Genomic DNA, 18208 nt, shown 5'->3' with positions numbered 1-18208 from the left:
GTTCTGAAGCAAGTGCAATAGAACTAGCAGCCTTTATTAATAAAACAGCACAATGTGAATCTCTGTCTTTTCTCATTGCATACCTAATTGTGGCACATGTACAGTGTACTGAAATCAGGATGGTCACATCCAAAAGTAGCTATTCAGCTGGCTAGTGTTCTGGTAGGAAACACGACAACCACAGGAAAAAGTTAGTGGAGGGCGCCTAGGAGAGAACTTTGTTCAACATAAAAAAAGATAAGCCTGTGAGAGAGGCTTTCAGTGGAAGGTGGGGCTTGTATCTCAATTAGTGCTTCCCGGCGTTTCCCGTTTCCAACCAGAATCACTTTGGTCGTGCCTGGATTCAGCTTGAGCCAGCTGCTCCTCATCCAAGAGATGATCTCTTGTAGGCATTCTGACCTCTTGGCGGTGGTTGCATCAGTTGAGAATGAAATAGAGAGTTGACTGTTATTGGCATGCTGTTGCCAGCGGAGCCTGTGGTCTCCTGGTGATCTCATGGAGATTTCAAGGAGAAGCAGGGATAGTGTGACTCAGGGTATGTCTACACTACCCGCCGAATCGGCGGGTAGCGATTGGTTTATCGGGAATCGATATATTGCGTCTCATCTAGACGCGATATATCGATCCCTAAACGCACTCGTCATCTCTGGAACACCACCAGGGTGAGCGGCGGTAGCGGAGTCGACAGGGGGAGCCGCGGCCGTTGATCCCGCGCCATGAGGACGGGAGGTAAGTCGAAATAAGATACTTCGACTTCAGCTACGCTATTCCTGTAGCTGAAGTTTGTGTATCTTACATCGATCCCGCCCCCTAGTGTAGACCAGGCCTCAACAAAGGCCTTCAGAGAGGAGGAGCAGTTACCCATCTCACTCTTTGGAGAGGAATTGATAGGGGCTGGAGCTACAACAGAGCCGGGCTATCTACTCCTGCTATGTCACATAGGTGTCTTAGCAGCACCTTGTGGTACACTTGTCAAAGGCTGGAGGGAGGTCCAGAACTATGAGCGGGATAATGTTTAATTTGTGCCAGGTCAGAGTCCCCAGCACCTCTGGGCCTGGCAGGTCAGAGTCCCCAGCACCTCTGGGCCTGGCAAGTCACAGCAGGGTTGCCAACTTTCTGATCACACAAACCTGAACAGCCTTGCCCTGCCCCTTTTCTGAGGCGCTGCCCCTGCTCGCTCCATCCCCCTCCCTCCGTCGCTCATTCTCCCCCACCCTCACTCACTTTCACTGGGCTAGAGTAGAGGGTTGGGGTGCAAGAGGTGGTGAGGGCTCTGGCAGGGGGTGCAGGCTCTGGAGTGGGCCTGGCTAGGGAGTCTCCACGCACCACCCCTGTGCCCCACCCCGAGCGCCACCCCATCCCGAGGTGGGAGGGAGCTCCGGGATGGGGTCGAGGGGTACGGAGTGTGGGAGAGAGCTCAGGGCTGGAGCAGAGGGTTGGGGTGTGGGAGGGTGTGAGGACTCCGGCTGGGGGTGAGGGGTTTGGAGTGCAAGAGGGGGCTCTGGGCTGAGGCAGAGGGGTGGGGTGTGGGAGGAGGTTTGGGGTGTGGGCCCTGGGAGGGAGTTTGGGTGCAGGAGGGGGCTCAGGCATTGGGGTATGGGAGGGGCTGCTGGGTGCAGGCTTCAGCTGGGCGGCGCTTACCTCTGGCAGCTCCTGGAAGCAGCCGGCATCTCTGGCTCCTAAGCTCAGGGGCAGCCATGCAGCTCTGTGCACTGTCCCTGCCTGCAGGCACTGCCCTTGCAGCTCCCATTGGCCGAGGTTTCTGGCCAATGGGAGCTGTGGAGTTGGCGCTCGGGGTGGGGCACAGGGGCGGCGCGTGGAGACTCCCTAGCCACCTCTGTGCCTAGGAGCCAGACATGCTGGCTGCTTCTGGAAGCCATGCAGAGCCAGGACGGGTAGGGAGCCTGCCCTCACCCCGCTGAACTGCCAACTGGACTTTTAGCGGCCTATTAAAGTCTCCGGGATTGCTTTCAATAGCCACCAGGAGATTGACACCGATTCCGCTAGACTTCTGGCCAATCCGTGAGGGTTGCTAACCCTAGTCAGTGCCCCAGCACCTCTGGGCCTGGCAGGTCACAGCCCCGGCATCTCTGGGCTTGCTGCATCAGTTATGAATGTGAAAAAATTGCTTGAGCCCCAGCCCTTCTTTCATTACAAATTAAATACTGGAGCAGGGGGATCTTTTCTGTGTCTATGGCTGTGCGGAGCTTATCTTTTTAGTTCCAGTAGGGCAGTCTCTGTACTGTGCTCTGGTCTGTACACTGATTGCAAGGTGTCTAGGAGGTTGGCTGATGTAACCAGCAGGCTCCAGTATGTGACTGCTTCTTCAGTTATATTGTCCAGGAGTGGGAGGTTGGAGTCACGATGGTGGCTGGGGAGCTCTGCAGGGTCGAGCACTGGCTTTTTGATGATTGGATTGACTGCTGCATTTTTTCAAGGAATTTGGCAGGTTTGCTTCTCTGAAGCACCATGGAGATCGTAATGCACTGGTTTTCCTAGGCTAGCACTTTGAATTGCACCCAGAAGTAAAAGCCAGTGCAGATGCTGATCTCGTATCTCATAGGAAATTTAGTCCTAGACGCTGCAGACTGCCTCTCTCTATATGCGCCTCAGAACAAATGGGATTCTCTTGCCTATATGTAACAACATAGGGAGGGCCAGGGAGCATGGTGTTCTTGGTGGAGGCTGATTGACTCTGTTGACTTCTTGTGTTGGCCTGATGAGGTATAAGGCCCAATGGGTTCTGTATCGTGGTGTGAGAGCCTACAAATTAGGTTGTTTGTTGACAGAATATACAGTTCATAAATAAATAAGCCCTTTCTGTGACTGTTTTAACATCCCAGCCTTCTCAGCTACCATGTATCTGTGTGTTTCATTTGCAGGTATGTGGCTGCCCTCTGTACTGGAAAGCCCCCATGTTCAGTGCGGCAGGGGGAGAAAGGACGGGATTTGTATCTGTACATTCGTTCGTAGCTATGTGGAGACAGTGAGTACAGCATAAAAACGTTCTTCCTCAGAAAAGGAAAAGGCCAGCCACCCAACTGCCTGCCTAACACTTCTTCAGCCCTGCTTTCCTACTAGGCCACCAGGCTCTTCAAACCCCTCCTCCTTCTGTCCAAATAAACCTGTCTTTTAAAATCGACATTGGTTTCAGTTATCTTCCCCATCATTTAATGAATGTTTGTTTCTCCCAATGCTTTAATAGGGTCTGCATCCGTTGATTAGGAATAGCCCATATCTGCAAATGTTGTGTGTATGAGGTACAGTGACCTGGACACTGAGTGAGTCTGGAGATAGTATCATTCCCTAGAACAGTGGGTCCTATTCTGGGATGGATGGTAGAGTCCTTTATGCTGTAAATTGTTTGGCAACCCCGGCTGGAGGCACAATTCCACAGGATTGCTTTCGAATCTGGCCCATTTGGGAGGAGCAGGGGGAGGGAGCGCAATGCAGTCTTCTTCCAATTGCAGAGCCTCTCTTTGGCACACTTTCTACTTGGGCACTTTAAGTGTACCTACTCTTGCATCTCCCTGGCCTGTCTCCAAAGACCCCTCCCTGCCAAAGTGGAGCACAGCTCTGTGGCATGCAGTAGAAGTGCACCCCCGGCTCTGGCTCTCTGCATCCTGTTCCCTCGCTCCAGTGAACCTGCTTGTTACTTTACATCCCCTGAGGTTAGCTCTACACCTCACACAGGTGGAAAGACGTGGTCTCTGGAGAGCTAACAGTCTCTCACGAGTGCTGGTGCAGCGTGTGTGTGTGTGTGTGTGTGTGTGTGTAACAAGCAGTAGGGAAATGGGGCAAGAGAGGAGGAGGCTTACAGTGACCAGTCACATTGTTACTGGGATTAGTCCTGCTCACAGGATGGAAGCTCAGTCAGGAGAGGAGTCTAAGGAAGTATTTAAATGAGGAGATTGAAGGGCGTGATGGAGGAGAAGTAGACGGGCATCCCAAGTGCAGAGGGCAAAGAGGGTGTTATGATGCTGTGAGGGAAGCAGGACTGGGGCTCTGCTGTCATTGTGGAGGTGTGGGAGGAAGTAGAGGGTAAACTGGAGGTTGCTGAGATGTGGGTGGGAGTGACATGACACAGTGGGTCAGGTCCTGAGGCTTTACTTGTTTTTCATTTGTTACCAAATGCCTGAGTAAGCACCTGGCCCTGTAAGAGGAGTTTCACTGTCTCTGGAGCATGCCATTGTCGAGGCTACTTTCTGAATTCTCTCCTGTGGCTACTGAGAGCTCTGGCTAGGAGGCTCAGAATCACAGATGGTGTGAGATGGAACAGCCCTGTTATCTTACCCAGTGTTTGTGCCCGTAGGATATGTCTGCAATATCACTTAGTTTAATTTTTAAAGTCCCAAGCAGTATGATTTCCACCTCTTCCACAGCCCAGTTCAGTGGGCACCCTTCAAAATGCCTTTGGAGCTGAGCTAAATATAAAAACTGTTGGGATAACAGCATCTAGTTACCAAAGTAAAACTGTAAAATGTATAAGGATAGTCACAGTCAGATTGTTTGTTTTTGTTGACACACACGTTGTATCATAGGTTCCTCCACTGAGTCCTAATTAATCTCTCTTGCATACGAAATAGTTCTTATCCCTTCTTCATTGTCATAGCCTTCAAATATCTGTAGACTGGTATCATGCACCTACTGTGTCTTTTCCTTGCCAAACTATTTTTTGCTGTTTTAATCTTTCCTCAGTTTCTCCAGGCCCCTGATCATTTTTTTGCTCTTCTATGAAGACCCTTCAGTTTTCATACATTCATAGATTCCAAGGCCAGAAGGGACCATTGTGATTATCGAGTCTGACCCCCTGTATAACCCAGAATTTCCTAGAACTTCCCCACAATAATTCCTAAAGCAGATCTTGTAGAAAAACACCCGATCTTGATTTAAACATTGTCAGTGGTGGAGAATCCACCATGATCCTTGGTAAATTGTTCTAATGGTTAAATACTCTCACGATTAAAAATGTGCACCTTATTTCCAGTCTGGATTTGTCTACCTTCAACTTCCAGTTATTGGATCATGTTAGATCTTTCTCTGCTAAGAGGTCATTATTAAATATTTGTTCCCCATGTGGGTACTTACAGACTGTCATCAAGTCAACCCTTAACCATAGCCATATGGAAACAGGCCTTTATTTTAAAACATGGATGCCTAACTTTAAACACCCAAGTCCATTTTAGGCACCTAAATAAGTGGCCTTATTTTTCAAAAGTGCTAAGCACCCACAAATCTCATTCGAGGTCAGTGAGAACTACTTAGTGTGCAGAAGTTTTGAAAATCAGTCCACTTATTTTAATATGGCTTTGGGAGCCCAACTTTCTGCTCCCATTTTAAAATAGTTCAGCCAGAATCTAGTGCCTTTCTTTTTGGTGACAGATGCGTTTGCATATGCAGCCCAAAGCCTCCCTGCTCTTTCTGCAGCAATCTGTTTTAACGTTATTGAAAGTTTGCCCTAACTTTTGCGTCAATACTTCATTATGACTCTAAAAATGCTCTTCACATTAGATTTTCACACTGGTCTATGAAAGAGGCAATTTAAAGAGAAAAAATAACCAAAAATTGAAAGAGTTAAAAACTGGGCATGATGCTCCATCAGTCAAGCTGATGGAGGAAAAATATGGTGACTGAGCATACTTTTTAATCTGTCCCTTAATGGGCTGGGCCTACGGTGACTGTCCACAGGGCATGCATGCTAGATCCACTGTTTACACTTAAAGAGACACCATAAGAAATCTCTGCACTCATAACCTTTACTTAGTAAGTGTTAACGCATTCCTCTAGAGGGACCATTATATTTGCCCCTATTTTCAGATTGATGTGATGGAGCCACTTTGATTAAGTATATTGCATATTCTGTATTTGGTAATGGGTAATGTATTCGTGATATGCGATGATGAAATACTTTATAGTCCAGCATTAACTAAGGAGGAGCATCTACTAAAGTAAAACATTTAAATCAGCAAGACCAGATTACATGTACCTCAGATTTATAGCAGAACTGGCTGAGGAGTGGGTCCCACTGCAAAGCCACCGAACATGAACTCCCAGTGCAGCGTTATGGCTAAATGCTGTGCATTTGTTTATTTAACCATTTTCTACAATTTCCTGTTTTCAAGCCTCTAACGCCTCAGTCCAGCAAGTACTTAAATATGTCCATAACTTTATGCACCTGAGTATTCCCAGTGAGTTGAATGAGACTATGCACATGCATAAAGCTACTCACAGGTGAAAATGCCCATAGGACTGAGTGCAGGTGTATAATAACTAATTCTTATTAATGATAAGTAATTACTAGTAAATAACAAATAAATAATGTGTTTTAATTTTTGCAGTTCTTGAAAATTACTGAGTAATTTTTCTTTGAGTAACTTATTGTTTCCATCACAATAACTGGTGAAATCTCTGGAGCCTGATACTTTCTACATTATTTCTCAGTCCCTGTTATGATTATTTTTCAGTAAGGGCTTGGGAAAGCCTGGGAATGTCTCATTTTTGTGTATGTGTTTCGGTTCTATAGACACCAGATATTTGGATAACTGTGTTAATCTTGACCAACAATGTTATGCAGTAGGAAATAGTGAAGATTGAAATAATGTTCCACTCTTCTGAAGTACTCACTCCTCTGGGTCACAGACAGAAGATATCATCCTATAGAGCATATTTCCATTCAGTAAAGCACCACACCCTGCTAGCAATTTTTATAGTTGGAGCAGATTCCCCTCCAGAGCCTCCCTCCCCAACCTTCTCCACTTCCCACATACACACTTGACAAAAGAAGCCATTGTTTGCCTCTTTGGGGTGATTTGTATGCTAGGGAATTTTGTCAGTAGAGTTTGGCAGCATCTTCAAATACTGCAGTCTTGGAAAAAGATTAAACTATAGGGGAGAGATTCTATTATGGCATCTGATTGGATCCATCTTTAACGGATGCTAAATGTTAAATGTTTTTTTCTATGTTAAAAGATAGATCAGAACTCCCTAAGAAATGGATATTAGCAATACATGTCTTGATTTTAGTAAGGCTTTTGACACAGTCCCACTTGACATTCTCATAAGCAGGGAAATGTGGTCTAGATGAAATTACTATAGGGTGGGTGCACAGCTGGGTGAAAGAGTGTACTCTGAGTAGTTATCAATGGTTCACTGTCAAAGTGGGAGGTGTATCTAATGAGGTCCCGCAGGGGTCAGTCCTGGGTCTGATACCATTCAATATTTTCATTAATGACTTGGATAAAGGAGTGGAGCAGGGCTGGCTTTAAGCTGATTCCCCCGATTCCCCGGAATTGGGCCCCGCACCTAAGAGGGCCCTGCACCTTAGGCGTCTTTTTTATTTTTTTATTTTTATTTTTACTCACCTGGCGTTGCGGGGGTCTGCTCCTGGTCTTGGGCAGCATTTCGGTGGCAGGGGGGGTCCGCTCCGGGTGTTGGGCGGCATTTCGGCGGCGGGGGGTCCTTCGGTGCCATGGAAGACCTGGAATGGACCAGACCGCTGCTGGGTATTCAAATCGGGCCCCACCGTCCATAAAGCCAGCCCTGGAGTGGAGAGTATGCTTCTAAAATATGCACATGATACTAATCATAAGGGTAGTTAAGCTCTGGAATAGGCTTCCAAGGGAGGATGTGAAATCCCCATCACTGGAGGTTTTAAAAAACATGTTGGAAAAATACCTCTCAGGGATGGTCTAGGTTTACGTGGTCCTGCCTCAGCGCAGGGGGCTGAACTTGATGACTTCTCGAGGTCCCTTCCAGCCCTACTTTTCAACGATTCTATGAATATTGATTTCTAAGGGCCAGTTCTGCCCCTCTTACACACACAGGGTGCAGTTCTCCCTTTTGCAGAGGACTAGCAAAAACCCTATTGTGCCACGTACTTCCTTCTTAAACCCCCAAGTTAGGGCCTAAATGGGATTCAAGTGGTATATAGGCCTTGTGCTTTTGCTTTGCAGAAAGGTGAATTTCACCCATTTAGAGTAAGAGAGGCATAGTCATGTACTAAAAATGTAGTTTTCAGGTAGTGAGAAGACATGAATCTTTCCAATTGATAAGGGAAGCTAAAAGTATAAATGAACAAAATCTGTGACCAGTGGAGTTAAGGACAATAAGAATAATTTTTTAAAATAAATCAGAAACAAATGCAATCATCATAACATTGGTATAGGTCCAGTATTAGATGGGTATAGCAAAATTATCAATCATGGTGCAGAAAAGGTTCTTCAATAAATATTTCTGTTGTGCATTTGAAAAATTTGCAAAAGCTGGATGACTTATTTTTTATCTTACACAGTTAATTAAATACTTTCTATTCCAACAGTAACTAGGCAGAATGTTTAACAGAAAACTGCTAAAGCCAAACATTTTTTAAAACTGCAGGACCAGATAACTTGCAACCAAGAGTTTTAAAAGAATTAGCCAAGCAGGAGATTATCAAGAAGAAGTAGAGAGGTGATATTACCACTGTATATGGCATTAGTGAGGCTATTACTGTATACTGTGACCAGATCTGATATCAACACTTCAAAAAGCTGGAAAGTCTAGAAAAGAGCTGCAAGAATGATATGCAGTCTGGAAAACCTGCCTTGTATAGAAAGAGATGAGGGAGACTCAATTCTAGATTAGTTTATCCTAGAGAAGATTAAGAAGTCACTTGATCATAGTCTTTTCTCCATGTAGGTACTTACAGAATTCTGATAGTATAGAGTTCTCTAACCTAGCAGACAAAATAAGATCCAATGGCTGGTAGCTGAAGCCAGCCAGATTCAGATTAGAAATAATAATAATAATTAATTAACCATTGGAACAATTGACCTAGAGTTTTCCACCTCTTTGAGTGTTTTAAGGCAAGCCTGGATGTCCCTTTCTAAGAGATCTGCTCTAGCTCAACCAGAAGTTATAGGCTTGATGTAGGACTCACTGGGTGAAATTCTCTGGTCTGTTAAGCAAGAGGTCAAATGAGACGATCCTAATGATACCATCTGGCCTTAATACCTGTGGCTCTATGAAATGGGAATGCTGTTCTAAGATACCTGTAGGAAGAGTAAAGAGAACAAAACTATACATTTTTAGCAAATAAGCACAGAGATTAATTTCTTCAAGTCTCAGAATTTAAATAAACCAGGGGTAGGCAACCTATGGCATGCGTGCCAAAGGCAGCATGCAAGCTGATTTTCAGTGGCATTCTCACTGCCAGGGTCCTGGCCACTGGTCCGGGGGGCTCTGCATTTTAATTTAATTTTAAATTACGCTTCTTAAACATTTTAAAAACCGTATTTACTTTACATAGAACAATAGTTTAGTTATATATTATAGACTTATAGAAAGAGACCTTCTGAAAACATTAAAATCTATGACTGGCATGCGAAACCTTAGAGTGAATAAATGAAGACTCAGCACACCACTTCTGAAAGATTGCCAACCCCTGAAATAAACACTTAATGTAAACATTTGACATACTGCACTGCATAGGTAGGCAAGTAACTGTACTGATGATTCCCTACAATGAACAGTAGAACACAGGGATCAGAAGTACTATAACTGTTGCCTTCAGAAGGCTTTTGCTTTTTCTTCAAGGCAATCATTGCTATTTGACAGTTGTAACAGTTATGGAGCTAGCTGTGCCAGTGCCCCCCTCAGGTGTGTGGCCTCTTTCCCCTTAGCTGTCTTGGGGTGGAATCTTGTGATTCTTATACTCTTTGGCCAGACCCTGAGAACACGGCCTCATGTACCAATTACTTGTAACCCTGCAGGGCCGACTGGTTTCAGATGCCTTCGTTTCTTCCCTTCGGGGTCCTGTGATATTGACCAACAGCCTCCTTCAAACAAAGGTGTTTTATTTAGCAGTTGGAACAAAACATAAAACAAAAAAAGGATTTAAAAAATAACAGCCTACTTGCATTGCCTTATCTAACGTTATGCTGCCCTACAAGCCCAGTTAGATGCACTTTTCTCTTCAGCTGCAGACACAGAACACAGCCAACTTACATTCTCCTAGCCAGCCCAGATCCTGCTGTGTGTCTATGTGACTCTGTCTGACCCAGCCTTTTCAAACTGTCTTGGACACTCCCCCAGAGAGTGGGCTAGTCCTATGAAGGTTACTGGCTCTTGGAATGTCTCTTAGCAACTCTCCCATTTAAGTTGTTAGGTGACTATTGGAAAGGGCCTACTCTCTCTTTCCCTAGATGGGCAGGCTGGCGCGGCTACCCAGACAGACCCTTAGGGTAAAATATCCATCCCCTTTTATGAGACAGTGACACCTCGGTGGTGACAGATCCACCTTGGTGGTGAAACCATATTAGCAATCACCAAAGAGCACATCCATATTTGTCACAGTAATATTAGGGAGAAACAATATTCAGCTCCTCCAAGAAACACTTGGGCATTGTTTCAAGGTATCAAGGAAGAGAATAAGGTGTTACCCTTCTGATGTCAGGTGTGCATAATTTACATGGTCATAACTTTGCTTAAATTGCATAACTTCTGGCTGAAATTTGGCACTTTAAATAAGGAGCCTAACAATCAAACTGGCTTCTGATTGCTGTGTCCTCCGAGAGTATGAATTAGTCTGAGTAATTTATAACCTTATCTCTCTCTCTCTCATAGATTACTACAGAGCTGCCATGATGATGCAGCCAAATTTCTTTACCTTCTAGCAAAACCCAGCTGCAACTACCTAGAGCAGGAGGATTTCATCCCACTACTTCAGGTACATAAACCTTGCTCAGCAGTACCTGGTTGAGTGAGCAGGGGGAAGGGTGTTGCTAATTTGGGATATTTGTTTGTAACTTCTTCAGTGTATGTAAAGAGCATGCAGAGCTTTGAATGGGCTCTAGTTGGGGAGGAGCTTTTTAGACTTAAATTTAAATAATAATGTAAGGGGCTGCTCATTTTCAAAGGAGCTGAGCAGTGGCAGCTCCTGCTGAAGTAATTGAAAATTGTGCCCATTTATGCAAAACTTTAACTTGACCCATTGTCTCCAGTTGGGGTAACCATTTGGAATTAACAGGTAGCTAAACTGAATCCACACAGCTCCTCCTTGTGCTTGTATCTGCAGATCTCAAAACTCAGGACTGGAGAACATACCAGGCACTGTGAGATCGATAGATATTAGACTAAAGTATAAAACCTTTGCGTGTTAAGAGTGCAGTTAACAGTTATTTAATTTACCTAATAACACTTCTTCCAGACTACCAAGTGCAATCTACCATTGAAATATTTGCAAAGAATTATGAAACTAAAGTATTGTAAATGTCAGCTAGCCTATTACATATTTATATTCCACTCTACAAAAAGCTTTTCTTTGTATTCTACCTAAATTATCCTTGTTTTAATTTCATCCCATTGCTTTTTCTTTTACCCTTATACACTATAAAAAACAAACATCCCTCTCCATTCTTGGTGTCTAGTTCCTTCAGATATTTGTGGCTGCATATCATAGAATCATGGGACTGGAAGGGACCTTGAGAGGTCATCTAGTCCAGTCCCCTGCTCTCATGGCAGGACTAAGTATTATCTAGACCATCCCTGACAGGAGTTTGTCTAACTTGCTCTTAAAAATCTCCAGTGATGGAGATTCCACAACCTCCCTAGGCAATTTATTCATGTCCTTCCTTAGTCTTTGTTGCTAAGCTTTATATGTACGTAGCTCTTTTAATTTTCCTTCCATAAATTAGTCCCTCCAGCTCTTCTGATTATTGGCTCATGCCCTTCTCTGAGCTCCTTCCAGTGTTAATACGTTTCTGATACTGTGATGCCCACTGTACTTAACCATGGTGATGTCTTGAGGGGCAAGATTGGATCTCTGAGATGGTGCTTGCCTTCCCGCAAAAAAACTGGTACCATTATGGGGTGGTGGATAAGAGTTTTGGGATGGATTTTTCTCATACTCCTTGGTGTCACTTTTCATGTTTCCCCTCCTGACTGACAGCAGCTCCATTTTGCAGCTGCCAGTGCAATCTAAGAACTACATAATCCTTTTTGTGGATTCATAGATTCCAAGGCCGTAATGGACCCTGTGATCATCTAGTCTGACCTCCTATATAGCACAGGCCAGAGATTATCCCCAAAATAATTAAATATTTTAATGTTTCCTTGGCTGCCTGTCAGTCAGTCAGTGGCTATTCACCACCACTGGCCCTCAAGGAGGCCATGCATATGCTCAGAGCCTCCACAGTATCTTCTTATAGATTGAGCATAGTCATGGATACTTCCCCCTTGCCACTGGAGTTGCTTGTAGTGCAGGCATGTAGTGTTTATGCAGCCATCCTGTTGGAGGCTTCTTCCATTCACTATATGAGCAGGTCTTCCACAGCCGGGAACATGTCACAACCATGCAGCTCTGGCTGAATTCCATACCACTAGGCCAGGATTTGGCACTAAAAAATAACTATTCTGAGAGAAAGAGAAATACAAAAATAGTCAAGTTAGTATGGAAAAGGTATGGACTGTAGCTATGCATATCCTACCCATCACACAAGATTGTATCTTTATGAAAGAAGATTTAAAAAAGCAGCTTTTCTCCTGTTGTTGGCTATTGCTCTGGACAGAAACAAAGGGCTGTTTTAAAAGTCTTTCAGAAGAACACTTATTTCTGATCTATCAGTATGACAAATATTAATATCTGCGAGGAATTAAAAGGGGATTTGGGGAGGAAAGAGTCATATGGTCCAAGTAACTAAAATTTTTTTCTCTATCAGTAAAAATTAGTTTTCATCTGCTCACTAATTCTTCCTTTGTTTTTCTGTCTTTAAGTAAATCAAAATGGCCCAGCAGGTGCGTATTGTCCAGAAAATGCCTGTACTTTTACAAGGTTCATTTTAAAATATTGTAATTTAGCTTTTTAAATGCTGCAGTTGCAGTTTGGAAAGTGCCACAGAGCATCACTTTGTAAACTCAGTCATTTTTAAACTCTAATTAAAAGGAAAAAAACTCTTGTTCCAATTTCATTTGGTTTTGTCTTTCAGGATGTGGTTGAAACGCATCCTGGCCTGACATTCTTGAAGGATGCTCCAGAATTCCATTCCCGCTACATTACTACGGTAGGCTGACTCTGGGAGTCTCCACATAATCCTGACATTCCAAGTCCCTCTTGTTACACAATCTGCCACTATTCATATGAGCAAGTGTTTTGAGTTATTTGGAAAAATGTGTGTTTTACCCAGGCTAATAATGGTGAGCAATTTTATTGTACCATTTTGGCATTTAATTGTGCTGCAAGTTGGATTTTTTTGGCCTCTCTTCTGACAATAGGAATCATGGTAGCCATGGAAATAAGTGTGTGATCCTGCAGCCAGTAGATTTCTCATAACAGATGGGCAGCTGAGATATAGCAGGGATGATCTTTGGAAAGACTCCTATTGTTCTCTCTGAAGGCACATGAGCTACAGGTTGCACTATTTCAATGGTAAATGAATAACACAGATAAATGCCTATAGTATCTGACATCATATCCGTCCTTGTTAATATAACCCTGTTCAGCTTGTCCGCTTTCCATACCCGTTCCAGCCATTGCATTATGTGGCTTCCAAAACTGTGCGGAGGCTGTACTATTGATTTATATTCACAAACAAAAAACTTAATTTAACTTTAGCTAAGATTGCTCTCATCAATAAACTTAACCATAACAAATAGGAAATACAAAATTAAGGATTAATAGGTAGCAAAGTCAAGCACTCTCAAGTTAAGAAATGCTAGAATGAACATTGGCCATGCAGTCTTTTTTCACCCCTCCTAGTGGATATGCATTATAATACATTCTTTAATTGCATGCATAAGTGACCACCTGTGAAAAGTTTGGTGTAAATGACTTGGCCAGCATCTCTTAGAAACTCGGTGGCTGAGGCAGGGATAGAATCTGAGGTCCTATGTGATGCTGCACAAGCACTTACACCAAACTTTTTTGCAGGTGGTCACTTCTGCATCTACTTAAAGACTATATCATAATGCATAGGCGGAAAGTGTGCTGAATAGGCAACATTCATTCTGGAATTTCCTAATTTGAGAGTGCTTGAATTTTGCTACTTTTTAATCCTTAACTTTGCATTTCCTATTTTTTTGTGGATTAGTTTACTGATGTGAGCAACCTTAACTAACGTTAAACAAAGGATTTTTGTGTGTGTGAATTTCCTTAGTTTTTAATGGCACATTTAAAAGATTTTCTATTTAAATAATAACATGCTTAATACATAAAGCATTTGTTGTGTTCAATGTATATTTTATGGCCATTGTTATCTTTGTGAAGCTCCATATTTCACCACTTAGTGCCATGTTGGCCGATATACTGAAAGTAATTAAATTAAACTGTATGCAAACAAAACATATTTATTTTTAAATGTAACTTCAGTTTTACTGCAACTTATGATTCTACGTGAGATTTTAAAAAATTGTGTAACAGAAAACTGACTTGGGACTAACAGATCTATAATTTCCCACTTTCTTTGTGAATATTTGCCTTTTAAAGTCCTAGCCTCCAATTTGTAAGAAGCAGATAATCTACAGGAGAGGATCTGTAATTATAAGGGACAGGGCCATAGGCATTCTGGCCTGCTGGTTACAGTGGGGCTGAGGCCCACATGTCAGGTTTGATATTTGTGAATAGGGGTTGAAGGATTCGCTAGAACAGGGGTCTCAAACTCAATTTACCTTAGGGCCAGTGCCAGTCCTCAAATCCTCCCAGCGGGCCAATAATGTCACTGAAGATGGTGCTCAGAAAAGAAAATGTTTATATTGTACTTTTAATTTCAAATTTCATAGAAATAATAAAACTATCATACAAGTTTATACAATTCTTTGCCTGCCAGAGAGTTTTTAGTGTTTGCCAGACACCTGACAATGCTTCAGTTCTGTCAGTTTGTTGATGATTAGCCTCAGTGACTGAGCAGTAGAAACCTTCAGGATTGCAGCAAGGTGTGCATCAGATAGTTGTGTTCGGTATTTTGACTTGTTTATATTCATTGTGGGAAAAAAGTGAAGCTGCCTCCATGGCTGATTCTGCTGGGCAAGTAATGATGCTGCCTCCATGTCTGACTCTGCCCGGCAACTAGTGATGATATCTCTGTCTCTCTCCCTGTGCCAATGGGAGCTGCGGTGGGTGGCGCCTGCAACAGACATTGCCAGCAGCGTGGCTGCATGTGTCTCTCCTTCGCGGGCTGCAGTGGGGAGGTTCTTGGCCTGCGGGCCGGGACTTTGAGACCCCTGCACTAGAGCCAGGTTCAATAAGCAAGAGTCGGGATTGGAGGCCAGAGATCAGAGGTATGACCAGGCTGAAGGCAGGCAGGCAAGAGTCAGGGTCAGACTCAGCCTGGGATTGGAGACTGGAGATTGAGGTCCGGAATTGCAGCACGCCTGAAGTCTCTGTGGCTGCCCAGACAACTTCCTGGGGTGCACTCTAGGGTTAAATAGGGCGACTCGCCAGTAGGAGGGGTGCAGGATACTGTCACTCTGGATCCTTTGGGTGGTACTTCCTGCGGCACCTGTTCTCCAGAGTGCTGCTGGTGTGACCATGGGAATGTCAGCTGCCCAAGGCTCAGCTGACCCGTGTTCTAATCCCGACATCTTTACAGTAATTTTGTCTTATTTTCATGTAATCCGTTCTGAGGAAAGGAACAAACAATTCCCCTGTGAAAAGAAACAGTGTAACTTACCTGAAGCCCAAAGGACAACTCTAGGAACTTGTCCAAACCCAGTTTGCTCTCTTTGCCATTCCTCCTGGGACCCTGCTCTGGAATAACGTTATGGTTGTCTGAAGGTCAGTCAATTATCAAAGGCATATGTTGCCATGACAACCAAGGCAATAGGTTTCAGAGTGGTAGCTGTGTTAGTCTGTATCAGCAAAAACAACAAGGAGTCCTTGTGGCACCTTAGAGACTAACACATTTATTTGGGCATAAGCTTTCGTGGGCTAAAACCCACTTCATCAGATGCATGGAGTGAAAAATAAAGTAAGCAGTATAAATATTACTGCACATGAAAAGATGAGAGTTGCCTTACCAAGTTGGGGGGGGAGGGTCAGTGCCTATTCTCAACAGTTGACAAGAAGGGGTGAATATCAAAAGAGGGAAAATTACTTTTTGTAGTGACCTATCCACTTCCAGTCTTTATTCAAGCCTAATTTGATGGTGAACAGTTTGCAAATTAATTCCAGTTCTGGAGTTTTTGAAGTTTTTGTTGTCGGAGAATTGCCATTTTTAAGTCTGTTATTGAATGTCCTCCAGGGAGACTGAAATGCTCTCCGACTGGTTTTTGAATGGTATAATTCTTGATGTCTGATTTCTATCCATTTATTCTGTTGTATAGAGACTGTCCAGTTTGGCCAATGTACATGGCAGAGGGGCATTGCTGTCACATGATGGCATATATCACATTGGTAAATGTGCAGGTGAATGAGCCCCTGATGGTGTGGCTGATGTGGTTAGGTCCTATGATGGTGTCCCTTGAATAGATATGCGGACAGAGTTGGCAGCGGGGTTTGTTGCAGGGATTGGTACCTGGGTTAGTGTTTTTGTTGTGTGGTGTGTGGTTGCTGGTGAGTATTTGCTTCAAGTTGGGGGACTGGCTGTAAGCGAGAACTGGCCTGTCTCCCAAGGTCTGTGAGAGTGAGGGATCGTCCTTCAGGATAGGTTGTAGATCCTTGATGCACTGGAGAGGTTTTAGTTGGGGTCTGTAGATGACAGCTAGTGGCGTTCTGTTACTTCCTTTGTTGAGCCTGTCCTGGAGTAGATGACAGGCAATAGTCACTCCCACGCATATGCTAATGAACTAGAGGGCAGGTGTGCTGAGTGGCTGATTATCTCTGATATCATAGTGTTACTGCTCTGGCAACAGCCAGGAGCAGCTAATGCATGTTGTGTGGAAAATTCAAACTCCTCTGCTTTTCCGGTTTCCCAACTTTCCTAAAAAACCCTAAAACATATAAACGCAAAATACACATTGGAGATCATTCCACACATTAATTACTAGCCGAAATTTGGTTCCAATTCCTCATGGCATGTTTACCAAAAAGGGTTCAGAAGAAAGGTGAGACACTAAGGTCCAGACCCTGTAAAACAGAAACTTATGATGCAACCTTAATATCTCACTACAAGATCATAGCAACATGTGAAAGAATGCCCTTGACAACTTTTAAATATTCAGTTATAATTAACAACTCCCACAAGCAAGAGAAAAAAAACCCTAACTTTAAACCTTCCCCAAAAGTCAGGGGAAGTAGATGGGCTTTGCAGTCAGTTAATTTGGGTAATTTCAGACCAAGGTTAGGGTAGCAAAAACCAAAGTCTAGGAGCCTTCACAGAGAATGCTCTTGCCAGTTGCTTCCTGTCTCCTTGGGGACTCTACATAGGGGCTCCAGTTCAGGCATTTTCACTGACTGCAGCTGTGGCAGCATGGCATGAGGAGAGCAGGGTGACCCAGGTAGGTCAAAACCAACACCTTCAACTCCATTCACAAGCCAACTTGAGAGCTGGTGCAGAGCACCGATCACTGCTGTATTATGCTCATGGTGGGACATTGTCACACACTGTGCCAACACTTCTGAACTGTGGGTCATAGACTAGGGTACTGTGAAGGGGAATGAGACAGAAAAAACTCAGGAGCATTAAAAATATAGGAAAAAGAGACATCCTTTTAAGCCTTGTAAAATTGAAATAAATGTAAGTTACAGCAACTTCCTAACAATGCAACTCCGATTGTCAGGAGAAAACTTTGTGTAGTTTGAACAGAAATTTTTCCAGGCTGCTGTGGGCTTCTGCCTAAGCTAAGCTTCAAGTTACATAGCTGCCAAGTTTTAAGTTCCATGGGTGACATTATATGCAAATGATTTGTGTATTTGCAAATCATTTGCATGTGACCATAAACTCCAGCTTGTGGGCAGCACATCATGCCATGGGCAGCAGGATGTGGAACTGCACAAAACATGGCAGCTGAGACTGGGGTTAGGTGGGAGAGAGTCTGGGGAGCTGCTAGGGTGCATGAGTGTGGGGGTGCCATTAAGTGTCCGTGGTGTGTAGATATCTGGGTGTTGGGAGTACAAGAGTGTCTGGGGTGGCAGAGAGGTGAGTGCTGGAAGGTAGGGGGGCACGGGTGCTGAAGGGAGGCTGGAATTGCTGAGGGGAGTCTGGGGCTGCAGTATGAGGTGGGTGCTGGGAGTCTGAGGGGGAAGCTGGGGGCCTATTCTATATAGGTTCTTATACCACACTCCTCACCATAGTATAAG

The 18208-nt window shown here is 44.0% G+C and overlaps 1 protein-coding gene across 4 annotated transcripts in view; it reads left to right on the top strand.

Annotated features, from left to right (window-relative positions):
* Positions 1 to 18208, top strand: part of PPP2R3A (protein phosphatase 2 regulatory subunit B''alpha) — a 148608-nt gene that overhangs the window by 78120 nt on the left and 52280 nt on the right. For 3 of the 4 annotated variants that reach the window (XM_039489858.1, XM_039489859.1, XM_039489857.1), the window contains exons 4-6: positions 2883 to 2986; positions 10603 to 10705; positions 12963 to 13037. In XM_039489858.1, the coding sequence (XP_039345792.1) occupies positions 2883 to 2986; positions 10603 to 10705; positions 12963 to 13037 (282 nt within the window). The remainder of the gene's footprint in view (positions 1 to 2882; positions 2987 to 10602; positions 10706 to 12962; positions 13038 to 18208) is intronic. The other variant, XM_039489860.1, reaches the window with a different exon arrangement.

This window comes from Mauremys reevesii, linkage group 9, assembly GCF_016161935.1.
Source record: "Mauremys reevesii isolate NIE-2019 linkage group 9, ASM1616193v1, whole genome shotgun sequence".
Lineage (NCBI taxonomy): Eukaryota > Metazoa > Chordata > Testudines > Geoemydidae > Mauremys > Mauremys reevesii.
This window is presented reverse-complemented; position numbering and strand designations above follow the sequence as displayed.